This window comes from Harpegnathos saltator, unplaced genomic scaffold (genome assembly GCF_003227715.2).
Source record: "Harpegnathos saltator strain DR-91 unplaced genomic scaffold, Hsal_v8.6 scaffold370, whole genome shotgun sequence".
Taxonomy (NCBI): domain Eukaryota; kingdom Metazoa; phylum Arthropoda; class Insecta; order Hymenoptera; family Formicidae; genus Harpegnathos; species Harpegnathos saltator.
Window position 1 is genome coordinate 10,001 of NW_020230173.1, and position 17,605 is coordinate 27,605.

Consider the following 17,605-nt stretch of genomic DNA (forward strand, 5'->3'; position numbering starts at 1 on the left):
TGTAAAATATCATGTCGCGCTCAGGATAAATGGTTACTAATACAAATCTAAGCATGAATGCATAATGGTGATAATGGTGATCGCGATGATGCACGCTGCTGCGCGCTCACGCACGAGAGCTAAAAGAGACGAAAACGAAAAAGGGAACAATTGAGTAAAAGTCTAAATGTTATATATGAATATCGTCGGGAAAACCCAGAACTTCATACATTTGATACAAAGGCAAACACAAACTCGTGAGCGAGTATTAACAGAGTCGATCGTCAAACCCAACCACATTTCATCCCGCCCAAAAGTGGACAAGGACATCCCCTTTACCGAGTCACCGAGTGAGCATGGTTAGGTATTGCTATATTGTGGTATTGCTGAGTCGGCGAAACGGTATAACCGTGTCTGGTATGGATCGGAGATCGTGAGATGAACCCCCTAGACAAGAATATGGCGTAAACGAAACGAACCTTCCTTTGGGTGGGAAGCGTGGACCGATGTGCGGCAATGAGAGATCTGGAGTTCTGTCACGACCTGGGCTGCCTCGGCTAAACAGGAACATGCGTCAAACGTCACTCAAACACTCTCTACTGGATAACGCGTCTATCGAATGCCCCGTCAACCGCGTACCGCGTCTCGACAGCGGAGCAGTCCGCTGGTATTACGTTACACGTATTGTCTCACGTGTGTGATTGTATCATATCAGAGATTCGGTAAACGGCAAGATGCGGAACTGGCAAGAGAAATTTCTCTTCTTCGAGTGGATACTTTTCACGCGCGCGCGAGGCGATCGACACGTACGTTCGCGGAAATCGCATCACAGTTGCGCCCTTCACATTGCCCAACCAACAAAAGTGCGCGTAACGATGCTCAAACGCAGTTTACACGTATGAAGTTAGAAACTGCGGCTCTGTGTCTCTCTCGACACAGTGCACAAGCTGCGAAACATATTGTGGTCACGAGCGGACATGGCGATGTCACAAGTGAAAAGCGAGGGTGAGTTAAAACACTTGACGTTGTTGTTGTCGTTGCCATCTCAAGTTGCAGATTTTCATTGTTGGATACTGTGCGAAATTTTTATACGTACGAAACTGAGGAGATACGTTGAGAGTGTCGCGCGTCGGGTCGCGAATATGTCGACTTCATACAGGAAGGAGAGACCTCCTATACTCCTACTCCTACTACTACTACTACTACCACTACTACTACTAATACTACTACTACTACTACTACTACTACTATTACTACTACTACTATAAATCGTAAATACTTCGCTCACGAACAGATTACTCGATTATTAACTCCGCTATTCGGCCCCTATTCATATATTCGAATTCGCAGACGCAAAATGCAGACACGATTAGTATCGTATCATGGTAGCCGTTCACGGCATCAAGATGCCGAGCATCCTTTATATTTTGATATTTTACAAATCAAAAATTGTCTCGGACGGAACAGCAAAGTTAAGTTGTGCGACAATAAGATTTACGCGGGTTAATAATTGACAACGTACCTTTGTTTACGAGGTTGAGGCTGCTCGTGCTCGCTATCCTGATGATGATCCTTACTGGAATTTCATTGCAAAAGCAACACATCATGCAACAATTAAAGGTGCGCGCGCTTGCGCACACATGAAATTCAATAATACGAGACGCAACATATAAATAAAGACTACTTTGTCGATGGACGATGGAAAAATTCGATCGCGATTCTTTGAGATACTGAAGAATCTGAAAATGTGATCGCCACTGCAATATGCGTGATAAGATTCGCTAATCAAACCAGAACAATCGAGTGCACGACGACACACAAGGGTGAAGCAAATGAAGTGACTAAGTGACTAGCAAGCAGCACAATTAAATTAAAATCACTGACTGAACACAGAACAAATCTAATTTTATGCACAATATGTCGCGTGATATTGCGGATATTACGAATATTACCTTGTGCAAACTTGTACTTTGTAAAAATGAAATTTCACTCGATTCACGCAACATATTGTACAATGTTGTACATCATCCACGTCGATTTCATCGACGTATCGTAAGACGTTTTTATACGTGAGACTGTAATTACATGTAATAGTGAATAACAATCGATAATTATACGTACATGGGCGCTGGCGATTTAACTTTCGATATTTTCCTCGCGTCCTTTATCGGCTTGATCTGTCGGGCCTTGCACACGCGATCAACCTCGTTCTGTCTTCGACTGGTATTCTCCATAAACTCTCTGTGATCGGCAATGAGCATCTCGAGTGTAGCCCGGTCGTCGGGCAAGGGTTCCGCTTCCAAGGCATTCAAAGTGTTCTCCAAACCTTCGAGCCAAGCCAACAGTTCCTCGAGAAGGTTGTCAAGATCCTGCAAGTGCGCACGTTTGTGTGTGATTAACGGCGGTTACATCAATTCTGATGAACAGACAGACAGAGACAGACAGAGAGAGAGAGAGAGAGAGAGAGAGAGAGGGGGAGGGAGGGAAGGAGGGGGGAGAGAGAGAGAGAGAGAGAGAGAGAGAGAGAGACACACACACACACACACACACACACACACACACACACACACAGAGAGAGAGAGAGAGAGAGAGAGAGAGAGAGAGATTTTTCTCCATTTTTCTCGACTGGGTGTACCGACCTGTAGTCCCTGCATGTGATTCTCTAGTCTTTGGTTCCTCTGATAGGCCCACGTAGCCACTTCCTCCCATCTGGACTGGATAATCGTGATCCAGTGCTTGATAACGGCAGCACCATCGGGATGCGCCTTCCCGAGAATGATGTGCGCCAGCTCCAGCGTGTTGTCCTTCTCGATCTCCTTAGCCTGCAACTCGCGCAAGAATCGCGAATGCTCCATCAGCTGGTTCCTGCTCTCCTGCTCGTCCTCCGGCAAAGGCCCGGCAAATCGCAGCTTCATCTCCGCGTCGCTCAGCCACTCTAGCAACACATGCACAGCTTTGTGAAGTCGCTCGGCTTCCCTGAGAGCTTCCTCCAGTAACGAGGATTTTTTCGACGAGAGATTGGTCACTCTGTCCCAGAGGCTATTCAATTCGGACAGCTGCGATCTAATCATCGACGCGTCCTCGATGCTGGCCTTGGACTCCAGCTCACGACCGGTCTTGATGACAGATTCCATTTGCGAGGCACGAGACTCCAGATCCTTTTCGAAGGTCCTGTGTTGCTCCACCAGATTGGTCACCGTGTCCAAATCGCCATAGAGCGGTCCGGTGTTGGCCAAGTACCTCTCCGTTTTGCTCAGCCACTCGAGCAACGCTTGAATCGCGTCCTTGAACTGTCCGGAGAAGAGCAACGCCTCCTCCAGCTTCCTCTGCCTGTCCACGCATTTGCCGCAGACCGTGGTCCACTTGTTCTTCAACTCGTTCAACAGCTCGCGCAAGGCGAGCTCGTCGCTCTTCGGCGCCTTGTCCTTGAGCGCTTTGCCGTTCTTCATGGTATTGTCGTACGTGCTCTGTTTGCCGCTCAACGCCTTCTGTATCTCACGATGTTTGTTGAGACGCGACTTGATCTTGTCCGGATCGTTGCCGCCGATCCCGTCGGCGGCGACCTCGTCCAGCGTTCTCTCGGTCTCGTCCAGCCAGTTCATCAGGCCCGACCACGTGTCGTGGAACTCCCTGGCCTCCTTGTAGCCGTGATCCAAAGCCCTCGTTCTCTCGGCCGACTTGGAGACCACTCGCTCCCACCTGTGCTGCACGCTCACGAGCAAGTTCCTTATGAGAATCACGTCCTGCTTCTGGGAGAAATACTTGAGGTGAGTCCCCTTCTTATCGAGATTCAGCATCGTCTCCCGATGAACGCCGACATCTTTCTGAAACGCCTTGTGCTCCTCGATCTGCTGAAGTATCGTCTCCATGACCCTGGAGACAGGCTTGAGGTTCGTCAGAATCTTCTCGGCGTTGGTCAACCAGGTCATAAACGCCTGTAAAGCGTCGTGGAATTCGGTGGCTTCCCTCAGGGCGATCTCCAGCTTGATCTTCTTGTCGCTGGCGCGTGAGATCACATTGTCCCATTTCTGCTTCAAGGTCCGCAGATTGTGATTCAGCCCGCCGGCGCTACTCGTGTCCGCTCTCTTCAGGTATTCCTGGCCTTGCTGCAACACCGTCTCGACCTTTGGACGATTTTGCTCCAGCTCGTTATACACCTCCATGAAGCGTTCCAGTTGTTCGGACGCGGTCTCGGGCAGTCCACCGACGGGCTTGGAGGCGACTATCGTATTGTCCACGTCACCCAACCACGACAGCAAGTCCTGTATCTCGGCAGTGAAGGACTGCGCCTCTCGGAGAGCGTCCTCGAGTTCTCGTTGACGATCGGCGGCGCGCTGCAGCAAATCGCGCCAACGGCGATTCAGAGTGCCCAATTTGTCGGCCGTGGTGGAGGCTTCCGCGGTGCCCTTGCCGTCCTCGATCAGTTGACGTCCGGCGTCGTTGAGAGTGTCGACGCTCGTCTGATGCGCCTGTATGTCGTTCACCAACACCTTCAGTTTGGCTAACTCGACCTCGATCACTTGCGGGTCGCCGGCCACCGGTTTCAGATTATCCAGGGTCTTGTCGGTCTTCTCGATCCACACCAGCAACTCGTCCAGGGCGTGCTGGAATTGGCCGAGACGCAGCAACGCGTTCTCCAGCAGCCGCTGCCTCTCCACGAGGCCCCTCAGTAATCCGTCCCATCGTTTGTTCACCGCACCCAGGGGTTCCTTGATGGCCGCCGCTTGCTCCGACGAGGTCCTCTCCGTCAATTCGGCCGCTTGCCTACATACACGACGAGACGATCGTGTCGGTGTGTCTCTGTATGCGTGCCGTATACGCGAGTACAACGTCGCATACAACGTCATGTCCTCTCAATAGACCTGTTCGTTTTGTCTGCACTGCTGAACTGATGCAACAAGTAGAAGTGAGAAAACCTACGTTTGTCTCACTTTAACTTAATGCACCAGTTCAGCAGTGCAGATAAAACGAACAGGCCTAATATCATGTATAGCCAGCTCAATGTGGCGCACGCACACACACACACACACACACACACAACATACACACACACATATACACGCGTATGTGTACATATGTACACACATGTACATATATATGTGCGCGCGCGCGCGCGTGTGTGTGTGTGTGTATATATATATATATATATATATATACACACACACACACACACACATATTGTGTGTGCCATTATGCACGTATGCTTGAACCACACATACATCGAACACCACATCTACAGGGAGGACAGGTGAAAAAATCTCAACGAGTGATTAGCTACCAGAGGAATTAATGTCAACTGGATATTAATCATTGCCGCTGTCGGGTTATTTCCGTCGAGAAAAAAAATATATATATATGTATCACGAACAAATAGTGGTGCGTTTACGCGAATGCTCGCGATCCACCTGCATGCGGCCCCGACTCTATATATACTTTACTATATTTACTTTAAATAACAATATGTTTAGAAAGGGGCGGAAAGCAGAATACTTCGATTAAGTATATTTACGTGAACGTAACTTGTTAAGACCGTAGATAGATGAAAATGATGATTAAACTAAACCTCGGGACGAGGGCAAGTAGACACGTCCAGAACAACAATAAAGCCATGCTCTAACTACTGCGACAACACACACAGAGAGAGAGAGAGAGAGAGAGAGAGAGAGAGAGAGAGACAGACAGAGAGAGAGAGAGAGAGAGAGAGAGAGATAGAGATAGAGAGAGATAGAGAGAGAGAGAGATAGAGAGAGAGAGATAGAGATATAGAGAGAGGGGGGAGGGGGGAGAGAGGGGGAGAGGGAGAGGGAGAGGGGGGAGAGAGAGGGAGAGGGGGGAGAGAGAGAGAGAGAGAGAGAGAGAGAGAGAGAGAGAGAGAGAGAGAGGAGAGGGAGAGGGAGAGGGAGAGGGAGAGGGAGAGGGAGAGGGAGGGAGAGAGAGAGAGAGAGAGAGAGAGAGAGAGAGAGAGAGAGAGAGAGAGAGAGAGAGAGAGAGAGAGAGAGAGAGAGAGAGAGAGAGAGAGAGAGAAATTGACTTGCCTTGACAGACTCCTATTGTTTCGGGAACCGGCGCGGAAAAAACAAAAGTTGGGATTAGAATTTACGTCTTCTCAGAGAGGTTTCGCAGAGTATCACAGTGTGACACCCACACATGTACCATGTAGAAAGAACGACAAGATTTTCTCTAGGCTGGGAGTTGCACAAAGGGGACAATGCTGGGCGGCACTGAACTCTTTGCAACGCCGCTTGTTACAGAAAGAACAATCTAATCAAAAGTGTAACTAGCTCGCGTTCTAGGAGCTAATCGTCACCTGTTTAGCGCCTCGACTTTCACCATGTGCGGGTCCACTTCGGCCTTGAAGTTCGCCAACTGTTTGATCTGCTTCTTCACCTCATCGATGTCGCTGCCGAGCGGACCCATGTCCGCGAATCGGTCCTCGGCCTCCCGCAGGAACTCGAGCAGATTCTGCAACGTCTCGTGGAACTCCATCGCCTTCTCCATAGCGTCGATGAGATTCTCCTCGCGCCTGGCGTACAACGCGGTCACGTTGTCCCAGGCCTGGTCGAGATCCTCGATGTGCTTGCGTACCTCGGGCTTGTCCGGCTCGCCGCACAGGCCCATCAGCTCGTGACCGGACGCTCGTACCTGCTCGACGTCCGGCTTAGTCTGGTCGATCTCTTGTCTGATCTCCTGCAACGCCACTTGCTGCTGCTGAATGGCAGCCGGCTGTGCCGCCGGCGGCGCTTGTCCAGCGAGTGCGTCCTGCAGTTCCCTCAGAGTGGCCATCACGCCGTTCAGCTCGGCCCAGAATTTCTCGGCGACGGTCAGGGTGTCGTCCAGAGTGTGGCCGCGGTCGGTCGTGGCCTTCTGCACGTCGCTCCATAATTTATTGAGTTTGTCGAGCTTGCGCTTGATATCCTTCACCGCCGGATCGGCCCTGTTGCCGGCCTTGCTGATCACGTCGTCCGCGGCTTTCCTCACGGCCGCGTAAGCCTCGGATCTCTGGGCGAGGTCGCCCGCCAGCGCCGCGTTCTCCTCCATTTGGTCGCGCAGACGCGCGGGATGGGCGCTGACGGGCTCGGCGCCGTTCACCTGGTCGGCGGTGGAGGACAACGCGCGCAACATACCCTCGAGCTTGTCCGAGAACTGCGACGACTCCTGCAGCGCTTGCTCCAGCGTCTGCTGCCGGGCCCTGAGTTCGGCGCGCAGCGCCGCGTAACGAGCGTTGTCGTTCTCCAGGATGTCCTGCACCTTCATACTCTCCTCCTCGTTGCACAGCTTGACGAGAGCCTCGCCGGTCTTGTTGAGCTTCTCCACCAGAGGCTTATGCTCGTTGATACTCTGTATGAGTAGCTCGTTCTTGTCCTGCTGCACCGCTATCAGATCGGGTCGCAGAGCGGGCATGGGTAGCATAGCGACCTGCTGTTCGGCCTCCTCGAGCCAGCTGACCAGGCCGGCGTGGGTGTCGCGAAGATGCTCGGCCAACGGCAGCGCTTGTTCCAGCGCCCCGAGCCTGTCCGTCGACAGGCCGGACACTATCTCCATCGTCTCGCGCAGGTCCTCCATCTTGTCTCTGATTGTAGACGTGTCCTCGTGCTGAGCACTCTCGCGTATCACCTTCTTCGCCGTCGAGATGACGTCACGGACTCTACCCTTCTGGCTGGATATGTCGTCGTTGAGCGCCTTGTGCTCCTTCAGCTGCACCCTAATGATCTCGGGCTCGCTGCTGGGCGGCTCGGCCTCTCGCAGCTGGTTGTCGACCTCGCGGAACCAGTCGAGCAGATCGTCGATATCACCGATCACCTCCAACGAGCGCTGCTTGCTAAGCTGAATCCTTTCCGCCTTCCTCTGGATTTGCTCGGCGATCGCGTCGAACCGCCTGTTGTCCCTGGTCACGAGGCCCTCGATGGTCGCGGCGCCCTCTCCCGGCGACATCTGGCATAGCTGAGGGCCCACCGCGTTGATCTTGTCCAGGACGGGTCTGTACTCGGATATCTCCATCTCGAGGCGGATGATCTCCTCCTCGCGCGGCTCGGCGGACTGCAGAGCGGACTCCGCGCCCTGCATCCAATCCATAAGCCGGTTGTGATTGTCGTGGAACTGTTGCACCAAGGGCAAGGACTCCTGAGCGTGCCTGAGGAGATCGGAGCCGCGCGCGACGAGATCGTTGAACCGTCGTTGCAGCGAATCCAGCTTGTCCTTGAGCTGGAGCGCCTCGTCGCTCGAGATGTGCTTCATCAGTTCCAGGCCGGAGTCCACGGTGCTGTCGACCTCCGTTTGCCGCGTGGAGACTTCCTCGGTGAGGTCCGCGAGGTCCTCCATCTGCTGCAAAAGCTTCTCCGTGTGCACGGCCAGGATGCGGTACTTGGACAATCGCATCTCCATGCTATCCATCCATGCCTGCAGGTCTTGGTACGTGAGCACCAAGTGACGGAGACCCTGCCGCGAACGTTCCAGCAGGCCGCCGAGAGCGTCCGACCGTTCGACCAGGGCGGCGTATCTGTCGGCCGCGTCCTGAAGCTTGTCGGCTAATGCGGCTGCCTCGTCCTCGCCCACGAGCGACATCAGCTGGCTGGCTATCTCTGTGAGCTCGCTAAAGTCCGGCGTCTTGGATATAATGTCCTCGTGTAGCATGTCGTGTTCTCTGACACGCTGCTGTATCTTTTCCTCGTCGGTTGGCACCAGCTCCATGTCCCTCACCCTCTTCTCGGTCTTGTCCAGCCAGATCGCGAGCGGCACCAATTTATCCTGGAACTGCTTCGCCACTGCCATCGTCTGCTCGAGCGCGTCCATTCTCTCCGCGGCGCTCTCCGTCAGATTGTCGAAACGGCCCACCAGATTGTTCAGTTGCTTCTCGATGGCCTTGCGTTCCTTCGGCTCCGCGTCCGCGGCTACCTCCTGTCCCATGGTGTAGAGAGACGACATCGAGTTTTGACGGTCCATCAGCATCTTCTTCAGGAACTTCTGCTCCTGCAGCTGCGCCTTCACGACCTTGTAGTCGGAGGACGGTGGTTTCTGATTCGAGACCATCTCTTCCGTATCAGTCAGCCACTTCTCTAAGCCGTCCAAGGCCTCTTGGAACTTGCCCGACTGCAGTAGCCCGACGTCCAATTTGCGATCGCGCTCGTTCAACTGAAGAGCGGAAGAAGCAGAGGAGCAAACATTACAGCAACAACAATATGACTAGTGAGTGGTTACAAGATATCTAATTCTTGTTGAGCATTCTCTCGTGAGCATCGAACATGTGTCTGCACACATTGCGCAACTCTGACTGTTCGAAAGTCTATGTATCTATTTATCTATCTATCTATCTATCTATCTATCTATCTATCTATCTATCTGTCTATCTATCTATCTATCTATCTATCTATCTATCTATCTATCTATCTATCTATCTATCTATCTGTCTGTCTGTCTGTCTGTCTGTCTGTCTGTCTGTCGGTCTGTCTGTCTGTCTGTCTCTGTCTATCTATCTATCTATCTATCTATATGGGGAGTTTCGGCAGCTTAGAATCTCACTCACAGCTCGTATCCATAACTTTCTATAAAGTTAACGAAAGCAACAACCACAGATCGAATACTCACCCTGTCCTTCAGATCGTTCCATCTTTCGTTCATTCTATCGACGTCCTTCTCGATATTACCGGTGTTGACATCTCGTCCCGCGGTCTGCACGAGACCCTGACCGAGCGCATTGCATTCCTCAACGGCGTGCGCCAGCTGCTCGATCTTGTTCACCTTGAGCGCCCTGAAATCCTCCTGCTGGGCCTTGATTGAATCTACCTCGGAACCAACGGGCTTGAATCTCCTAACCTGCTCGTTCGCCTCACCGATACTCTCCATGACGTCCGCATGCGACTGATAAAACTCTTGCAGTCTATTCAAAGTGGCGGTGAGCTCGTCTTCTCGAGTATGCGCACGCTCGTCCAGCTTCCCGATTTGTCGTTTGAATCCTTCAACCTGGTCTCTGGTTGCCATAGCGTCGGCGGCGAAACCATAATCGACCAGACGTTCGCCGCGACTCTCCAAATCACCGATCTCTTCGTAGAGTTTGTTGATCTTGCCGACAACTTTGGCGATATCCTCCAATTGGCCGCGCACAATTTTGATTTCCCTGCCGGGTGCCTTCATCGAGTCCAGATCTTTCTCCAGAGCGGACAGATGTTGACTAATCGACTTGGCCTGATCGTTGAACTGCGCGACGGCGGTCGCTGCACTCTGCAACTCGTTGCACCGGTCGTCCAGTTTCGCTTGCAAATCGTTGATGCGATCCGTGACGTTGTCAATTTCGTCTTGCAGGTGTGACGCGTCAACACCTTGTTCGCTGGCTTTGTTTACGAGATCGTTAGCCTGCTGTCTCACACATTGCAACGGTTTCTTCAAGCTCGTCGTTTCTTCTCGCAAATTCTGTAAATTAATAAATAGATTCAAACAGATTGATCGACCGACACTATGTTGTCGGCCGACTGTGTTGTTTACCCGAACAGGAAAACGCAAGTGACGCTAGTAAATGCAAGGTTTACCCTTATTCTGTCGAGAAGTTTCGGATCTTTAGCCGCGCCACCAAGAGCATCGTGCGACGCTAACTTATCCTCGCAGCGCTGTAAGCTGTGCTGCAAGTCGCGCAAGTTCTCGTTAAAGTCCATCAAATGACGCGCGGTATCCTCCAAAGACTGTGTTCTAGATAGCAAATCTGGAAAAAAGTAATTCTGCAAGTAATATCGTGTAATACGCATAAAAATTAAGCATTTACATCTCGAAAACCGCCCGAAATATTTATAAATAAATTCCTGTGTGTGTATATGTAAATTCTATATGTAGTGTGCACAATCTTATCTGTGTAGTCTTCGTAAGGTGTAAAATTTCTCTTGGCTATGAAGCACAACAATCGCTGTGCAATACCGATTAATTAATTACGTACCATTGTTCAATTTATCCCATCTGGTCTTCATGGCGCCAAGCTCATTCTTCACATTCTGTTTGTCGATGTCGCAAGCTCCGACGAATGTCTCGCCGAGCGTCTTGTTATTCTCAAATTCTCCGGAATGCTTCCACACCTCGTTCCTGAACGACGACAGTTCCTTGAGCTGCTTCTCAATGTCCTTGCGTCTGAATGAGGTTGGGATCAAGCTGTCCAATCTATCCTCGGCCTGACGAAGCCATGGAAGAAACACATCTTGAGCTTTGTAGTATTTCTTGCAATGTTCCGCGCAGGTCTGCAATCTCGTGTGTCTCTCGACGGTGTCCTTCTTCAAACGGTCCCACTGCGATTGCATCTTATCCAGGTCGCGTTGCAGAGAACGATTTTCAACTTTTTGCGATCGCGCGAGTATGTCGCGTCCTTTGTTCAACAGCATTATGACTTCGTGTTCCTTGCCCATCACATTTCGATACACGGGCTATAAGCAACGTTACAAATAAATAAGTAAATAAATGCGCGCGTGCGCACATGCACACACACACACGTACGCACGCGCGCACACACACACACATACACACACGTGTGTGTGTGTGTGTGTGTGTGTGTGTGTGTGTGTAAAGAGAAAAGAATGAAATGTGAAATATAAAGTAGCATTGAGTCTATACGAGGGAAAAAAGGGAAGAAAATTTATCCAACGTCGCCGCCACATGATACCTCATGATGGTCGAGTTGTTGCTGCAAAATGTCTCTGTCAGCGGATACCAGCAGCTTCTCAGACATGTTGCCAAATTCATCCGCGAGCCATCCGAGAGTTCGGCTGCAGGAAGCCTCGAATTGCCTGCCGTCCCGAAGATTACCTTCGATTTCGGCCTTTCTGTGGTCCAACTTCTTCTGCAGATTGTTGTACAACTTGCCCAGCACAGCGAGCTTTCCTTGAATCTCGGACTTTGATGCTGGGTCGCTCAGAATCTCGCACAGTTGCGCACCGGCCATCTCCGCGTCAGCTAGCAGTGGTCTCTGTCCTTCCAGCTGCCTCTCCAGGTTCTCGATCTTACGTAGCTGCTCCTCGGGATCCTTCTCGAGGGTCAACTCGTCCAGGTTATCCGAGATCCCCTGCAGGGCATCTCGTAGCCGATTGAGACTGGCATCGAATTCGCGACTAGTGTCGACGGCGTCTCCCAGACTCTGCGCTCTCTCGTCCAATCTGCCGACCTGATCGGCCCACCTCTGCAAAATGCTCTGCAATTTCACGTTGATCTTCTGCCCGTCTGGCGAATCGACGGTCACCGTGACGAGGACACTCTCGCCGACTTGCACCAGGTGATCCAACTGCGGCTGCTGCGTCCTGAATTCCTCCCGCAGCACCTGCACCTGCTGCACTTGACTCGCGACCATGCGAGGATCGGACGAGATGGGCCCCAGTGCACCGAGCATGCGTTCCTTGGCGCCGAGCCAGGAATTGAGACCCTCGTATGTGTCGTACAGATCTTTGATGTCCTCCAGGAATTTGATTCTGTCCTTGCATCTGTCCGATATCGATCTCCATCGGCTGACGACATCCTCCATCTCATCGTTCAGCCTGTCGACACCGTCCGCTCCTTTCTTACGCCTGACCAAATCGCGCACCTGCGTCCGGGTGCTGTCCAACAGGGACTGCTTCTCGTACATCTCCTCGACGAGAAGCTTGACCTGCTTGGCCGTTTTGTCCGCGTCGTCCTTGGTAGCCGGCATACTCTCCTTGGGCAACTGCCGCTGTATCTGGTATTAACACAACGACACATTATTTACTCATTCTCATGCACTCGTCACACACCGCGCGGAGATGACGAAAGAAGAATACAATGTTGCGGGAGAGAAAAAGGAGCGCGCGCAATCACCTTGTCCAGAAATTGAGAGAGCACTTTCAAGTGTTCCGAGTGTCTCTTCAATTCGTCCTTAATGTTATCTAATTCAGTCTGGCGATCCGTCAGCCTGACGCCGAGCAGTCCGTATCTGTGATTGATCTCCGAAAGCTGCTGTTGAACCGGCGACAAATCTTCCAGATGGAAGCCGTCTTGGCTCGAGCGCCGACTGCTGAACCCACTGCTACCACCTGGGGAGACCGGACTTTGAACCGTGTAGGATTTAGTGGGCGACGGCGAGCGACCGTCTTGTGATATTCGCAGTACTACAAAAAAAATGACAGAAAACAGAAACGATCAAACGCAACGTAAATGGCAATATGATCGTGTGCTGAAAAAGATGCAACGTGAGGGAGGAGACACGTGAGACGTAGTAGCAGTAATAGTAATAGTAGTAGTAGTAATAGTAGTAGTAGTAGTAGTAGTAGTAGTAGTAGTAGTGTAGTAGTAGTAGTAGTAGTAGTAGTAGTAGTAGTAGTAGTAGTAGTAGTAGTAGTAGTAGTAGTAGTAGTAGTAGTAGTAGTGGTAGTAGTAGTAATAGTAGTAGTAGCAGTAGCAGTAGCAGCACCATACGTAGCACGAACGAACGGCGCCAATAATTGGTTTGCGCGTTGGTTCAGGCTCGGGGCTCTACGTTCCGCAGAGTAAAATCGGCACAAGTGCGACGAGATTATATGTACCTGGTGGTGGTCTCTTGGTCGGGCTGGTGCTACCGCGACGACGCGTCGGACTCTCGCCGCGTTCCTTCATCAAGCTGTCGTAAGCGATGCCGAGATCGTTGATCTTGTCGACCGTATTGCCGTAATCGCGATACTCCTTCTGTATCGGCTTCAGTTCCTCCTGCTGCATCTTGAGCTTGTCCAGGTCCACAGCCACCGGCTCGAGCCCCTGCACCTTGTTCTCCGTGCGGCTGAGCCAGTCGAGCACTTGGTCCCGCAGCTTTTCGTACGCCGTGTGCTGTTCCGCTCGCGACTTGCACAGCCGTTGCTTCTCGTCGAGAAGATTGTTCAGCTCCTTCCACTGGGACTCGAGCGCCTTGATCTTGTCTCGGATCGCGCCGGCCTCGGTTATGTCCTTCTTGGCGATCAGATTCTTTCCATTACGCACGAGGTCCTCGAAGTTGCCGCGCTGGTCCTCGCGCGTGTCTATCAGCCGAGCCATCTTGCTCTCGTAGTCCGACACGTCGAACTTGCCGAGGTCCCTCGAGTCAAGCGCCTCCATCGTGTGAGCGTACCAGCTCTCAAACCTGGACACATCCCCGAGAAACTCGTTCAGAGCTTGCGCTATTTCGTCGAGGAATTCGCCGCGTCTGAGCGACTTGTCCATCAGTTTCTCGAATCTGCTTTGCACGTCCTTCAGCTTGCTCTCGATGCGTTTGGCGATGCGAACGTTGCTCGAGTTCATGAGGAGGTCCTGAGCATTCGCCGTGATCGTCTCTACGCTCAGACGATGGCTATCCAAGTCCGCCTGGAGCAATCGCTGTTCCCTCTGTTGCTCCTCCAAGCGTTCCTTCTGCAAACTCGCTGGACGTTGAAGCGACCTGTGCGCGATGCAATTCACGAATTGACAAGAGCCTCTCGTCGAATAAACACTTTAGAATAGATCCCGCGACACGCGACGGGAGAATTTTTACGCGTCCTAAAAAGTAAAATACGAATAGTTTTCGGCTGTATATACTCACTTGAACTGACTTTCCACGTTGTTCAGCCATGCCACGAGACCGTCCAACGCATCTTGCACACCCTGGCTTCGCACTAGCGCCGTGTCGAGTTCCTGGCACTTCTCGGCCAAGGCGTTGCTAAGCTGCTTGTACTTGTCCTCCAACGCTTTTACCGGTTCCTCGAGGCTGTTAGCTTCGTTGATCATCAGCTGGCCCTCCAACGAATGCAACAAAGCCTCGACGCTGTGCTTGGCATTGTCGACTAAACGTTCGTTGGCGAGGAACTCGTTGTTCAACGCCTTGGCTTTGCTCAACTGGTCCTCCACTTGTTTCGGCTCGGCAGCGACCGGCTCGGAGATAACTCTGTGGACCTTGGGCTCGACGTCTCTCAACCATGCTCTAGCCTTCTCCAAGGAATCGTGATAATCCCTCTGTTTGCCGCCAACTCCTGACAGCCTATCCGACAGCAGATTCGCACGGGACAGCAGGTCCTTGTATCGTGCCGTCGCGGTGGACACCTCGGCTCGTACCGGCGAGTCCTGGCTGGCTGTGGGCTCTTTGTGCGGTAGTCTCTGGGGCAGGCTGGTCCTAAAGTCATTGAGAACCTGAAGATACTCTTTGCTCTCATCGACGAATTTCTGCGCCGCCATCGTGATGAATCTCAGGTCCGCCTGATGAGCGATCACATCGCTGATGAAGTCGCGCGTGGTGTCTGTGCTGCTGTTCAGTTTGTTCAGGTCGGATAAGGAACGCTCTTTATCCTCGAGTACACTCTGAGCCTTTTCCAGCCAGATCGAGAAGGTCGTGAGCTCGTTCCTGCGAGGAGGGCGAACGATTGTTAAAACGCGAAAAATGCCATCTCACTCATTTACTCGGAGGGGCACACAGAGAGCTCTGCTGACATTCGATCGAGCGAAAACTGAATGAAGGGGAAATGACTGATGTGAGATCATGAGAATGAATCTATATGAATCTGATCCCCTTCAAAGAGCCCTTGGCTCTAATGAAGTTTAATGCTTACTTGAATTTCGTTAGCTCGTCTCTGGCGCCGGTGAGGCGCTTCACCAATTTATCAGCGCGGTCCAGTGCTTTGTCGAATCGAGTCTTTAATGACCGACCGTTCTTCTCCAATGTGGACACTTCGTCACTGGACAGCACATTGCTGCCGGTTAGTACGACCTGCCGAATCTGATCCAAGCAGGATGAGATGGGCCGATTGTGCGTCTCAAGATCCTCCTTTATCTCCTGCAAAACGTTTTCATTATTCGTTACGTTACGTTCTCATGTTCACATTTATACGTTTGCGTTTAGTCGCGCGACAATCTTCCAACAGGCACATTCGCCACTGGCCACTCACTTTCATGGCAAGTATCTGCTTCCTCAATTCCTCGACGTCCTCTTTGACAGTGTCCTGATTCGCCAGCTTGTCCTCGACCACAGAGATCCATTGCAGGAGCTTGGACAACGTCTCGTCGCACAGCTTATACTTCTCCTCTACCGCTTGCTAAAACGAAGTCGAAGAAAAGCGATATGTTTTAATTTGCTCGTGTGCGCGTGTCACGCTATAAGAGAGAGAGAGAGGGGGGGAGGGGGGAGAAAGAGAAAGAGAGGGGGAGAGGGGAGAGGAGAGGAGGGAGGGGGAGAGGGAGAGGGAGGGGGAGAGGGAGAGGAAGATGGAGAGGGAGAGGGGAGAGGGAGAGGGACAGGGAGAGGGACAGAGAGAGGGACAGGGAGAGGGAGAGGAAGAGGGGGGGGGGAGAGAGAGAGAGAGAGAGAGAGAGAGAGAGAGAGAGAGAGAGGGAGAGAGAGAGAGAGCCTAAGCCTAATGTGCCAAGAGGAAAGGGGATAAACCTGAGAAAAGTGTCGTGTCACCTTACCAAATGACGACGGCTACCGCATTATCGAGCGAGAATCAAAGAAACGTAGGTAGATAATAAGCTTACGACATATCTCACGCATGCAAACACAGGCACACCTTTCAACGTACAGGTAAATACAGTATTAAATGGTAGCTTTAATTTATCTGCAAGAACTGCATATCTCTCGTATCCGTTTTCCTTTTTCATATGCAGTTTGAAGCGTAAACGATAACAGTATGAGCTCACGTGGTTTGCGCAGTAAAACACGTTCCAACAAGCAAATAAATTAAAACGCACAATGACGTGTAGTAACAACGTGTGATGGCGCTGTATAATATAGTAAATGCGTAACAATGTATGACACGGTGGTAATGTACAACGTGGAGTAACTCCGGCTAACTCATGCTAGCGAAAACATAGGTTCGTGATTAAGTAAACATAATCATACCTGAAAAAAAAGGAAAACATTTAAATATATAATTGTCATAACTTTGAACAGACACAAATATTAAAAACTAGTCGGGTTAAGAACGCATTAATTAACGAATAAATCATCAGAAATAAGATAGGATACTGTACACTTTTGTTAATTTCATTACGTGTTAATCGTAGGAGAATCCTGCGAAGATCGGCGAACGAAACTAATCGATCAATCTTTGTCTTTGTCTAACGAAAAATCTAATCTGATCTTGTCTGCGTAATTTACTTGTTATAGAGGAAGAGAGAGAAAGAGAGAGAGAGAGAGAGAGAGAGAGAGAGAGAGAGAGAGAGAGAGAGAGAGAGAGCTCTTTTTAATTGTTGAAATATATATATCACGAAATCTGTGCGTCCATTATAATGTGTGTGTGTGTGTTTGTGTGAATACACACAACATCAGTGAATATTGTAACTATTAATTACTGTCGAGTATGTCTCACGTTTTCTCATGTTACATTAACAACAATTTAGCGACATAATATCAATCGATCGTTCTAGCATTCCATTCCATTATCCACTACTGCTTTTTATCATTTTCCATTCTGATCGCAATCTCATCGTAATTTGATGTATTCTCTCTTCCATTCAACAATGCATTGAATATTTATTCGCCATAATATTCGTCTTCATCATTCCCATTCCCGATAACACTCTGATCTATTTTACAGAGAGCAAATGATGAAAGGCAATCGCGTGAGAATTATACTTACGTGTTCTTTCAACGTTCAAATCTTTCTTTTCTCTTTCTCTCGAGTTAACTTTCAAGGTGTTAATTTTGAACGACGAGTAGAAAAAGTGCTAACTTGCGAAT

General features: G+C 50.7%; 1 protein-coding gene across 24 annotated transcripts in view; it reads right to left on the reverse strand.

The window, feature by feature from the left end:
• Nucleotides 1-17,605, reverse strand: part of shot (dystonin-like protein short stop) — an 83,066-nt gene that overhangs the window by 7,788 nt on the left and 57,673 nt on the right. For 17 of the 24 annotated variants that reach the window (XM_025300511.1, XM_025300496.1, XM_025300499.1 and 14 more), the window contains 15 exons: nt 15,816-15,962; nt 15,480-15,703; nt 14,480-15,274; nt 13,479-14,338; nt 12,775-13,064; nt 11,612-12,655; nt 10,898-11,375; nt 10,500-10,669; nt 9,562-10,383; nt 6,287-9,108; nt 6,015-6,026; nt 2,619-4,743; nt 2,101-2,348; nt 1,502-1,555; nt 459-536 (listed from right to left, as the gene is read on the reverse strand). In XM_025300511.1, the coding sequence (XP_025156296.1) occupies nt 459-536; nt 1,502-1,555; nt 2,101-2,348; nt 2,619-4,743; nt 6,015-6,026; nt 6,287-9,108; nt 9,562-10,383; nt 10,500-10,669; nt 10,898-11,375; nt 11,612-12,655; nt 12,775-13,064; nt 13,479-14,338; nt 14,480-15,274; nt 15,480-15,703; nt 15,816-15,962 (10,169 nt within the window). The remainder of the gene's footprint in view (nt 1-458; nt 537-1,501; nt 1,556-2,100; nt 2,349-2,618; nt 4,744-6,014; nt 6,027-6,286; nt 9,109-9,561; nt 10,384-10,499; nt 10,670-10,897; nt 11,376-11,611; nt 12,656-12,774; nt 13,065-13,478; nt 14,339-14,479; nt 15,275-15,479; nt 15,704-15,815; nt 15,963-17,605) is intronic. The other 7 variants (XM_025300497.1, XM_025300503.1, XM_025300516.1 and 4 more) reach the window with 4 other exon arrangements.